Source organism: Anthonomus grandis, chromosome 22 (assembly GCF_022605725.1).
Source record: "Anthonomus grandis grandis chromosome 22, icAntGran1.3, whole genome shotgun sequence".
Lineage (NCBI taxonomy): Eukaryota > Metazoa > Arthropoda > Insecta > Coleoptera > Curculionidae > Anthonomus > Anthonomus grandis.
Window position 1 is genome coordinate 40,132,694 of NC_065567.1, and position 12,498 is coordinate 40,145,191.

A 12,498-nucleotide genomic window follows, 5' to 3' on the forward strand; every position below is an offset into this window, starting at 1 on the left:
TTAAAAAAAGAATCATTTCCTATACTACATCGCGTCGCATCGAGATCGCTGACGGACGGTCGGCGGTGTGCACACAAACTGCAAACCACTCGATTATACATACATTGTATTACGGCGTATTGTAAGTTGCCTACGTCGGAGGAGGCGGCTATAATGTTTCTCATAAGGTGCGTGTGGTTGCAAGAATAGTGCAAACCTTGTTTATTTTACCGACAAATTTAATAAAATCCGATCATTGATTCAGTTTATGGCACGGTACGTTGTTGTGTTTTTATGTGTTGAATTAATTTACTGTTTTGTAAACATAATTTATATAAATAAATTTTAATTTAAAGCTTTAGTGGTTAAAATGAATTCGGTGCAAAGTTTAATTGCAGAGCCGTTCTGTAGCCGATCATTAAATGATAAGGCTGAGATAAAAAGACTTGGCAGGCCTACTCCGCCTTTAAAAATAGAACAATCTGTGTCTAGCAAAAAAAGGACTTTTATGAGAACGTTTAATCCTGACTTGTACAATAAACATACGTGGCTTTGTGGGTGTCCAATAAAAAATGATTTGTTTTGTTTTCCTTGTTTATTGTTTGGAGGCGAAGTTTCTTGGACAAAAGTAGGTTTTACTGATCTTAATCACTCAGGAGACCGCATTAAAAAACATTCATTATCGGCAACACATATGAAGAATGTCGTACAATATTCACTTTTTGGAAGTGTCAATGTAGCAGCCCAATTAAGTGGTGCATATCGTCGAAATATTGACCTGCATAACGAACAGGTAAAACAAAATCGATATATTTTAAACATTATTATTAATTGTGTACGTTTTTGTGGAGCTTTCGAACTCGCGTTAAGAGGACATGATGAGTCTATGTTATCTTCTAATCCTGGGGTTTTCCGAGGCTTGATTGATTTTAGTGCTGAATTAGACGGTGCTCTAAAACAACATTTACAAAAAGCATCAGTATTTAAAGGTACATCGAAGACAATCCAAAATGAGATTTTGCAAACAATGTTTAATGTATGTCAAGAAGAGATTTGTAAGGAAATAAAACAAGCAGATTTTTTGTCCATAATAGCCGATGAAACTAGTGACGTATCAAATATATTTCAAATGGCAATTGTCTTTCGGTACATCGTAAACGGTAAGCCAGTTGAACGTTTTTGGGATTTTTTGGTGCCTTGTGATCATGACGCCAAAACTTTATCTTCGGTTATTCTGGCAGAGCTTGACAAACATGTTAAAGATAACAAAACCAAACTCATTGCACAAACATACGATGGTGCATCAGTTATGAGCGGGTCGTCTAACGGGGTGCAAGCAATAATTAAAAAATCTTATGAACATGCTGCGTACGTGCATTGCTATGCACATCAACTTAATTTAATAATGTTAAATGCTGCTTCTGCAAACAAAAACGTTCGAATTTTCTTTGCCAATTTACAAGGAATTTGTTCATTTTTTTCCAATAGTCCTCAGAGATCGTTAGTACTGGACCAGATTGTGAAAAAACGCTTACCACGCTCAGCCCCGACCAAGTGGAATTTTAATTCTAGAGTCGTTTGTACTGTATTTGAATACAAAGATGGCATTTTAGAGACAATGAAACAAATTTTAAATGAAAGTAGAAATATTAGCACCACAAACCAGGCATCAGGGTATGTGAAAATTCTTCAAAGTAGAAATTTTGTTTTTTGGCTCAATCTATTTTATAAGATAATGCCTCATGTGGATATTTTATTTAGTAAATTTCAATCGAGGCAAATTGACGCTGCTCTTGCAAATACCTACATATTATCTTTTGAAAATAAATTAATGGAAATTAGAAATAATATCACGGACGCTATTGAGCCATCTCTATCGGAGCCATCCACGTCTAAACGACGGAGGCTGGATGACTCTACAGAATTTTGTCGAGAAGCAAAAGAAGTATGTGACATTATTATTTGTCAAGGAAAGGAGCGATTTAGTTTTACCGGACACTTAGTCGCCGCTAGTCTTTTTTTTCGGAGCAGTATAACCAATATAGTATTAATTTTCCTGAAATAAAATTTAAAGAAACAATAAAGTGTTACCCATTTTTTATAGAACAAAAGCTCCGAACAGAACTAAAAGTTATTTATGAAACACAGGAATTTAGATCAATCTCGGGACTACTTGTGCTGTTTGACTATATTTCTCAGAATGGTGAGCTTAGTGAAACATTTAGTGAAACTATTAAGCTTTTAAAAATTTTAATTACCATTCCAATGGCTTCAGCTGAAGCAGAACGGTGTTTTTCTACTCTCAAAAGGATAAAAACATTTCTACGAAACACCATGAGCCAAGAAAGACTTTCTGCTTTGGCAATGCTTTCCAAAGAAAGGGATCTTATCGAAAGCAATCCTGATTTCAACCAAAGAGTAATTGATAAATTTGCCGAGTCTAAAGAACGTCGGATAGATTTTCTTTTTAAATAATTTATAATTACGACATACGCTTTTTATCTATTTTTAGGGTATTATGTCATTAAAGTTTTTTTTCTTTCGTTTGTGTTTTTTAAATTTAATTATTGCACTATATCAAAAGTTCCAGTTTTTTTGCTTATTTTGGCCGTTTAAAAGTGGGTATGACACCGAAAAAAGCCTCCGCCAAAGCGCTAGCGATAATCTTTTTAGTCTTTCATTCGCGATCACCGACGGCCCCCTACAGTTGCAACCCCCAGATTTGTAAAGCACGAGCCGCCACTGCTAGTAACTATATCATCTTTAGTAGAAACAGCCTTAAAGTTTGTTAACGAAAAATTATTAAAATTTTTTATACATAATTATTAATATTATACTACGATTTAAAAAAACAAGAAAATTAATTATTGTAAAACAAGAATTGCCATTTAGCATTGAAAAAATCTGTTAACATTCATTAAAAACCTCCTGTAATGATTGTTTATGTCCGTGGGAAGAATTTTTTAATTAAAATGTTAAAATTTTTGCAATTTTTAAATTCATAGCATTTTTATTATGAAAATTCTTATATGATCTTGAGCGAAATTGCTACAAAAAATTACTACACTTTTGTCACTTAGGTTACGCCTAGTAGACCAGTTTTCTTTATGCAAAATTGGTTCTTATGGCGGCTCCTTAGGATTCTAACTCGATGGGCTATGCAAATATTTATCTGGTGCGGAGCTATTTACATCTGTGGCTATAGTCTTCAGGCTGAACAGATAGTTCTCACGCCCACTTATATATTTAGTGGAGCGGAATGGGTTATTTCAGTTCATAATTTGGCAGTTATAATTGTGAGTGATTTGGGAAAAGTTATTTTTAAATAAAGTAGGGCTGATATCCGTTGCAATACTACGTTGTAACCCCCCCGAAAGCAACCTCGAAAATATTTTACTGATGCTGAAATGCAAAGTATTATAAACATATGTTTATAAAAATATGTTTTATAAAACATGGGAAAAAAAGCCACTTTACGATTACATAAGCTTTACACTTAAGTAATCGTATCACTAGAGATAGGAAAAATTCTTTACCAGGTACCTTTTGTTTTAAAACCAAAATACATTTTTATCTGTAATTATCAATTTAATCAACAACCTGTATCTGACGCCGAAAATATAAAGATATTTTAAGTCAAGAATTACTCTTTATCTGCCGCCATTACTCTAATTTTATTTAGGAACTTATCCTTCTGGCTTCATAAGAAAGATTATTACATATTGTAAAACTTTATATTAGTATACTTACTTATATAAAAAAATATATTTAGTTAGACCAAAATACAAGCCAACCCCGCTAGTCTAGGGGAGACCGGGGACAACTGAAACAATTTCCAAATATTTATTTTTTTCTCTTAGAGAAAATCATATTTACAGCAAAAAATTGTTTTACAAGGACATTTATTAATTCCTTGCGTATTTTAAATCAGGTTATTTTACTTATTATATAATGCCTGTAAGATATTAAAGGAAACATATAGCCTTGTATATTGTTTCAATTGTCCCGGATACGAGGACAGTTTAAACACATACCAGGGACAGTTGAAACACCATTAGGAATAAACAAAATATTTATTTTAATACTGAAATAACATTCAATTTAGAAATAATCTTTTTTTTGCTTCATATTCTTGTTGAATAGCATCTTTTTCTGGTGTGTCCGTATAAATGGTGGATTTTCTACTTTTGCGTTTCCCTGTAGTTTTCCGAGGAAGAGCTTTGGTAACGGTAATAAGGCCAGCTCAGGTGAAAACACATCCAAAGAGAGGTTAGAGGCTGGCTGGACACTTGTAGATGCAACTGGAGGCGGGGTGCTTGGTGGCTCTAACGAAACAGTTCCGCTCGTTGACGCTCTTGAAGAGTTAGAATTTACTAATTTTGGAAAAGAATCAGTGCTGCTTAAATCTTTATTCTCTCTTGAACCTACTGCCTGAACTTCTTCTCTGTGCGGACAGTACGATTGTGGACGAGAATCGAATTAGCAGTGCAACTAAACGCACGTGTATATTATAAAGCTGCAAAACGTAATCTTTCTATAGACGAAAGGGTTCGGATCAGGGGATGACGGGCTTAGCCTATAAAGTTACATCCATCACGAATCAAAGCGATTGGCGTATCTAACGGCAATAAAATGCATTTAATCTGCAATTAATGGCATTTATAAACGCGCTTCCTTTTTTTTCAGTTGAATAGTCCTGTTCTAAGGATGAACTTGTCAAAACATTGTAGATTTTATTCAACAGATAAGTGTTTTTCTTGCAGTATCATATTTGAATAAATCAAATTAAAGTGCCTAATAAACACATAATTATGCAAAATGAATGAATGAAACGAAGACTAAATTTAAGATGATGTATGTTTAAAAAATTCAATATGTCGTATCAGTTAAGCCATTAGTATAACATTGCAAATATTCTTTGCTGAATGTAGGTATTCAGATTAATTAAATTCTAGTGAATCAGTAGTTAATTTTTTTCAACAAAAACCCAAAACAGGTAAAAAAAAATATATTTTACAAATATGCTACAACCACAATACATTAAATAAAAAAAACAACAATAAAACCTTTATTAACTAAAATATCATGAACATGTCAATATTTTGCTCGCGATTTAAACAAAATTTATATTTTTTATTCTTTAACAGTCCTAAAAAAAAAATTTTAAAAAGATATTTTAAAAATAATTTAGCCGTCTATATACATAGCTACATTTGATATACATAATTGTTCATTAATAATTAATAGTACATGGTGCGTCGTTGACTAAATACTTATATTACAGTTATCTTTAATTTCAATCAGAAAACGAAATGTGGGGTCTACTGTAATAGGAGAGGTAAAAAATGTTGTTTTACCTAGCAACAATTTTAAAAATGAAGTCAATGCAGTGCTTATTACAAAAAAATTTAAGCAGAAGAAACAGAATATACACTATTCTATAGTTTTAGTATCTACTAACTCTTATAGGCTTGTAAACACAATATTTTTTATACTAAGCACTTAATTTTTTTATAAAACACGTGTAATTAAAGATAACTTACGTGCTGTAAAACTGCCTTAAAATTATTTTTAATCAACAGGAGAGGAACCAGTTTTTAACGGAAATGATATTGTTTAGTATTCTTTCAATTCGACCACCCTGTACAATTATTTATGTAAACTGAAAAAGTCTGCTTTGAACACGTTCACAGACATCGAAATATATATGTTATTGATAATGTGCGCTCTGACATCTGTCGTTTTGAATTTATTTTCTTTGTGGAAAAATTAAGAATATATGTGTGCTTCACTTTTTTTAGGGTGTGTAATTGTAAAATTATTATAAATAGAACTAAAACTCAGAAATAAATAACTTTCTAACACACCACGAATACGACAGACGTGTACTTTAAACATATTATAAAATATGAACAGAAATAGAAGTTTTGGCCATTGCCTTCCACACTGGTAGTGAAAAGCACTCGGACAACTGTTTTGTTATAATCCACTCTACAAACTCTTTTCCTTCATATTATTCTTTAAATTGTAAAATATTTTAACAAATTCTTAGTAAATTCAAAATATACAAGTTAAGGTGGTGCCACGCTGTGTTCTGAACCGTGAACCTCTGGATCTGGGCTGTGTGATATGGGAATATCCGTGAACGTGTAGAAGATAATGTATATAGGTATTAGTGTGAAAATATTTTAAAGTGGAAAAACTTGCGTAATTTCTCCGATACCTTTTCCTGTTCCATCCCTTAACAACAGCCGCTGCCCTACAGTAACATATTCAGGGTGATTCATAAATTTAAATAATACTGAATCCCTCTCATTAGTATGTATACATTTATTAGCAAAGATTGCAATCACCACGGCAGTCTGTCGTATATTTCCTATATGAACTGTTGTTTGGAATCCTGGATTTATAGCAGTAGAATGAAACAGTACTGATAAATTTGCCTGAAAATACATGCATCCTCTAGGATTTTCCTCTCGTCCCATTAAAACAAGCCCATTTCGTAATTGTGGAATATATTCATTTAGGCATATTGCAGCGCTTTGTCCGGCTCTGACTACCCTACATGGAACCCTATTTCTATGAATTGATTTTACCGTAACGTCATTAAAAGACCCATCCTTCATCGGTCCAATTTTCATTAACGTGCCTTCTGTTAGTGCTCCTCTTACAAGTAAACCTCCCAAAACCTGTTCTACTACTCCAGCCCGAAAATGTTCATCGATATGAAATTCTGGCGATTCCTGAAAAAAAAAACGTCATATACATAAAAATAAACATATAAAAAAAAGATCATATACATAAAGTGTTTTTAACTTTTCTTTATTTACACATTTACAACTTAACTTTCAATAATAGACTGCGCAAGAGAATGTGCAAGCAAAATAAAGAGTTTTAGTATCCAAATTATATATGTTAATGTAATTATATACATAATATTAATATAGTAACCAGTAAATATTCCTAACAGCCAGAGTTTGGCGAATATAGTAAATTCGTTTGTATTAATATAAATTTGCTACATTAACCATTCGTTCCAAGCCAATACCCTTTGGAAAATATGTAGAATGACCAGTGAAAGTAGTAAATGTATTGATACTTTTCATTTACCATGATATTTTTACTTTTTTTATAACATATATTTCCAACAAAGCGGCAACGTCGCCAATCGTTATAAATTCAAATAAAACTTTCTTAACTTAAAATGATTTGTAACTTTCACGTCAATTTCTATTTAAATTACTCTTTTTGTTAACTACGGCAACGTCGGCCTATGAAATTCATTTTGATAACCGCCATCAGAGGTCGCAATGGAAAAAGTCAGTGTGTGACTCTCTTTCACGACACACACACTCTGTAACCGTATATCGCAACCACTAAACACGTTTAATTTAATATTCAACCCAAGTTAGAGCTGCTTTGAACCAGCAGTGTTTATTAAATAATAGTTATCGAAATGTTTTCTTCGCCTACCAAAATCTACGACCTGGCGGGCAAAGACATTATACAATGATTAAGAAACAATTTTTTTTTCAAAATAAAACAAGTGGAAAAGCGCTTAAGTGATTATCCATAGCGGAATTTTCACTAGCTGTTGAAGTCCAACTATTCGGTTCTAATTAATGCAGCGTAATCGGCTACCATATTTAATGGCGCAACTAGCGTGGTATTTTAGAATTGAAATTTATGGTTATTTTCGGAGAAGACTGCTGACGGTCTTTCTAATGTTAAAACGAAAAAAAAACTCTTAGAAACTAAGCCAGAAATTTTGATTCTATAATACCCTAGTGGCGCCATCTGTTCGGAGATATTTTAAGCCGGAAGTCAAATATAGCGACTGACTATGCCACCTTAAAATAAAATAGTTACAACTTAATCCACAGTTCCACGTTATTCTTCGCCCAGTTAACACGTGGCCGTTCTGTCCTTTCCTAATCCTTGAAAGTGGTATCTGAAATGCTGGTTGAATGCTTTAGGGTATATTCGAACAATGAGCTGAAAGCTTATAATATTACACTAGGCCGCCAGCCACTCCTGAACACGTCATTCAGAAAAAATATCGAATAATAACTAAACATATATGCTTCTCCCTGGTACTTTTAATGAAAAGAAAAAGGCGAAGAAAAGGATAAAATGAATTTGCTCTTCCCTAATACCGAAGTTTACCGTGTTTAATAATATTATTTTAAAGCAAATTCCATGGCCTTATAATCAGGTTTTCACTGTAAATCTAAACGTAACATATTTTTTCATTAAGTTCATTAGTCTCTCCCAAGTGTCGAGAGAAAATAGACTGTAAGTAATCCTTATAATTCTATTATCGAAGTTTAAAGATTTTTTGGTTGAAATTCCGAATTATGGGGTTGGATATTCATATAATAGTGGGGTATTTATACTTGTTTTGCGAACATTGCGATTTACACTATGGAAATACGTATCCATCATGAGCAACAAAAAGACCTCGAAATAATTTTCCCATCTCCTCGAGAAGAAGTTGTCCTATGTCGGGTGATCAACATGACATTTAATCTCTAACGTTATTGATTCTGGAGCAAAAATCAGAAATAAGTTCTCTAAAATATCTATAATTCAACACCTGGGATGACCACATATTGGAGTTTATCCGTATGAGAAACAAAGGTAAAAAATCAAATTAGGGGTGATTCGATTGATGAAATTAAAAAGGATAACGCTATGTCAAAGTGCGATGTCTTCAAGTTATGAAAATAAACCAATTAGAGACTTAAAAGCGTGGGAAGAGACACTTAATAAATGTACAATGGCTTTTCTGCAGATGATCTTGGCAATATCAGAATACTCAAACCCACTAATAAAACCACTATGAAAGCATTATGGGTTCAGTCATTACAAAATTTAGAGATTGTAAACTAGGCAACGATAGACGAAAAACTGTCATTAATAGGGAGTTAAATAACCATATATCTACTTTTAAGTTATTATCTAGTTTCTAGTTTTAAGTTAAATGCGCGTAGAGTAGAGGAAGCTATTAAAATACGAGGTAGGTACAAAATAGGATTGAAACTCCTGTTGAGTTCACGTTTATAAACACTCGTCCCTATGGAGCCAGGATCATTTCTTGATGAATATCAGTTATATGATTGTGATAATCTAGTGGACCTTAAGTTCTTACCGAGTAATTTGATTATAATATAGTTTAATATTTCGACAACCTTGTTTCCTCATAGTCTCTCTATTCTCTGGCAATATTGCATTTGATATAGTTGCACTATAAAAAAACTAATTTCTTTGGATAATTCCAGTATACAAAGTTATGAAGTCATAGTGCATAGCTTGCAAGCATCTTATTTTTGTTCCACAGCTAAGAACTGTTGCTAGAATCTATCAGATCATTATCCTATTTCACATTAAATTTATAATAGAAACAGATGACAACAAATTTGAACTAATACTTGTAGGTCTATAGTAGGAAACCATCTAAGAATGGACTCCGAAAGGTGTACGGAAAACTTTGTTAACGCATTAACGGCTGCTGTCTAGAAGATTAAAACCATGGAGTAGTTAATCGTTGCTTCTATCAGAGCAATACCGTTTAAAATATGGCAGTCATATTAAGGACGGAAGAGGTTAAGAGAATACAGAAGTAACTTATCATGAATAATTTAAGTAACAAAAAAACAATTACCTGCAACTTTAGAAAAATTGAAATGAAGAAAGATTATACTAAACAAGTATGGAAAATCATAAAACAGGCTAATACTAAAAAGGAAAAATAAGTTATATCAGAAAAAAAAGGATGGAGAACTAAGGATTTTGTTGTTTTTTTTGGAATCGCTGTTTCATTACCACCGATGACGGGTATGTTGATGTGCCGCAGCGTACATTTATGAGGCCAATCCTATTTTCAGTCTACATGAGTTACTGCATTCCTGCATTTTAACTGGTTTGTTTTGCAAATGATATTGCCATCATAATTATGGATAATAAAAACATTATTCAATATACATTTACTGACACTAAACTTACGCAAGTCAGGCTTTGCGTAGGCCGGCCTTTTACCTGTACCAGCCGGTACAAGTCTGCTGCTGTGATACCTAGTGCTTGTTAAATACTTAGTAGTATTTTTAATTTAGAACTTTTAATGGAGTTCATATTGATTATGTCTGACAAGAATAACGAAACTTATATCCCTATCAAAGGCAATTTATGCACAAAAATATTACAGTAATATATTATTAATAACTATTACAATGTACTGTGCTATGATAGAATGGTTTTAATCCATCTTAAACTATTGTTTATTGGGATACAGATGCAAATGTATTCTTCAACCAGTATTTGTCACACAAAAATATATTTTGAAACTGATGTTCAATACAGCTAAGTGGGTTTCTATAGTTGAGTTATTCAAAAAAGCGAAGTCTTATAATTAAATGAAATATATGTAAAAGAACAAAAAAACCTAATTGCCCTGCTCTCCCACATTATTGAAGATCATTAAAATATTGGTTGAAATAAAACTAATTTGAATTTTTAAGTGGCAAATGTACAAATGTTCTGTTATTTTTTCCCTTCTAAATAATGCATACTCCAGCTTGAATAAACAATACTCGACAGCAATCGATTTTGTGACCATTGAGAATAAAAAGAGTGTGTTTCCTGACATAAGTCTGTGTCCGAGTTCCTTTGCAATATTATTAAAATTCTATACTTAAGCTTTTTTGATATTTTATACAACTACTTTCGATTCTTCTTTGAGCAAATTGTTAAATTGTAAAATTTTGCCTTTTTTTGTTTGTATTTTTTTCTTTATTGTGTTTTTATGTTTTTTATTGTAACGACATTCGTAACGCCCCGAATACCAGCTGTTCTCCGTCATTTCGAAATGTCACAAGCGGTACGACAACTCTGGAGACTCGTGGAAGGTCAACAAATCTTCCGGAACCATGGTCCGCCAAGTATATAAGGCGCGACATCGCCGCTGGAAGCCCATTGACAGTTCAGTTCGGAAGATTGGCGCGATATTTAAATCGGAGATAAATAGGATTACATAAATATTTTTAGTAGTCTTAAGTGATCGTGTTTAGTGTGTCCGTATAAAATAAATTAGTTTTAAAGCACAAAAATAGAACTATTTTTGTGCATCGAATGTTTCAATTCACACCTAACAAACGGTAAAAATCCTACAATATTGTTTTCACTGGCTTTGTCTACAAATTTTTAATTTTTTTTAGAAAGTAATATTACTACTTCTAGTTAAGGTTGCCAAGTCACATGCTGATGATCTGGTACTAAATGAACCAATACATCCTAGTGTGGTACCCACATGTCTTAGTAGCTGTTTTTGTTGTTACCAAATAAAAAATCAAAAGTTATAATATATTCTAAGGCTCATCAACTCATTGAAGTTCTGACGAGGACCGATCTTCTGGAGAAAATCTAAATATGTTTGCGCCTCATAGACCATTGAGTCGCAGTAAAGGGCTATCTAATCAACCTCACTTTAAACCTAACGTACATTTAACATCCGACGCTTCAACTGTTCGCCAGCATTCAAATAGAAAAACTATTTTCCAAAATTTTTGTTTTAGGTGTTCAGGAAACTTCGCCCCTGCGTCCAATCCAACGTCCAGGAAAAGGGTGATTTAAATATTCAGTCACATTTCTACTACTGTAGGGCGGAGCATCGTCATGTTGTAACCACACTTGTCTTGATTAAATTGGAACGTTCTCTAACAAACACAGGCTCACTTCTCGTGAAAGTGAAGGTAAATTGCAGATCAAATTGTCAAATGGCCTTTAAATACATAAGAGCCGACTCACTTATCTCCTAAAAAACCATTATTATTTACTAACCAAACATTAACCGAAAAACGGTGTTTGAAATTTCGTTCGATTGATGCATATGGATTTTCAAGCTGCCAAGAATGGGATGTAATTTTATCGGTGAACAAAATGTTATGAACCAAATTACGACGTGCGGCTCGTTTCACAACTGCATACGAAAGCTCAGGTCAGTGAGCTGCAGTGACTGGTTGCAGATGAAATTGGTACAAATCAAAGTTATGCATTGTTCTCCACACAGTAATGATATTTTGCGAATAGTGTTACATTTTGGGCAGCTGCTAGGGACGTATAATAGAAGCATTTGGAAATTATCGTATTGCTTAAAAACTCCTATATATGACACTCTTTAGAGCAAAAATTATTAAGTAAAGGACTAATTAATGATTGTAATTAATATAGAAATGATTGTAAAGAAAATATATGATAATAAAGAAAAGATTTCGTATTAGATGAGTAGAGAACGGGTGATATTTCGATACTGCATTTTTTGTACTCCGCTTGAATACGATTTGTGTTTCAATTTGATATGTAAATAGTTTAACAAATATACAGGACGGCCCGTATAATGGATGCGACAATAGGCATATTTGCAGACCCATGCTCATAGGACAATTTCCATTAGAATTTACCTAAAGAACACGTAGTGAAAATCTATCCCTTTATACCATATTTATACAGGGTGTATAAATATGT

The 12,498-nt window shown here is 32.9% G+C and overlaps 2 protein-coding genes across 5 annotated transcripts in view; one reads left to right on the top strand and one right to left on the bottom strand.

Annotated features, from left to right (window-relative positions):
* The first annotated feature begins 343 nt into the window (after positions 1–343).
* The window catches only part of LOC126748345 (uncharacterized), a 42,469-nt gene continuing 30,314 nt past the window's right edge, over positions 344–12,498 (top strand). Inside the window, exons 1-3 of one of the 2 annotated variants that reach the window (XR_007664703.1) lie at positions 10,972–11,132; positions 11,193–11,726; positions 11,877–12,241. Coding sequence is in view for 1 of the 2 variants with exons in the window: in XM_050457509.1 (XP_050313466.1) it covers positions 350–772; positions 11,550–11,726 (600 nt within the window). In the remaining variant the exon portion in view is untranslated. Of the gene's footprint in view, positions 773–10,971; positions 11,133–11,192; positions 11,727–11,876; positions 12,242–12,498 lie in introns of those variants that run through there. The other variant, XM_050457509.1, reaches the window with a different exon arrangement.
* Positions 5,102–12,498, bottom strand: part of LOC126748343 (GTP-binding protein 2) — a 36,655-nt gene continuing 29,258 nt past the window's right edge. For 2 of the 3 annotated variants that reach the window (XM_050457507.1, XM_050457506.1), the window contains one exon: positions 5,103–6,722. In XM_050457507.1, the coding sequence (XP_050313464.1) occupies positions 6,168–6,722 (555 nt within the window). In that variant the 3' untranslated portion in view covers positions 5,103–6,167. Of the gene's footprint in view, positions 6,723–12,498 lie in introns of all 3 variants that reach the window. The other variant, XM_050457505.1, reaches the window with a different exon arrangement.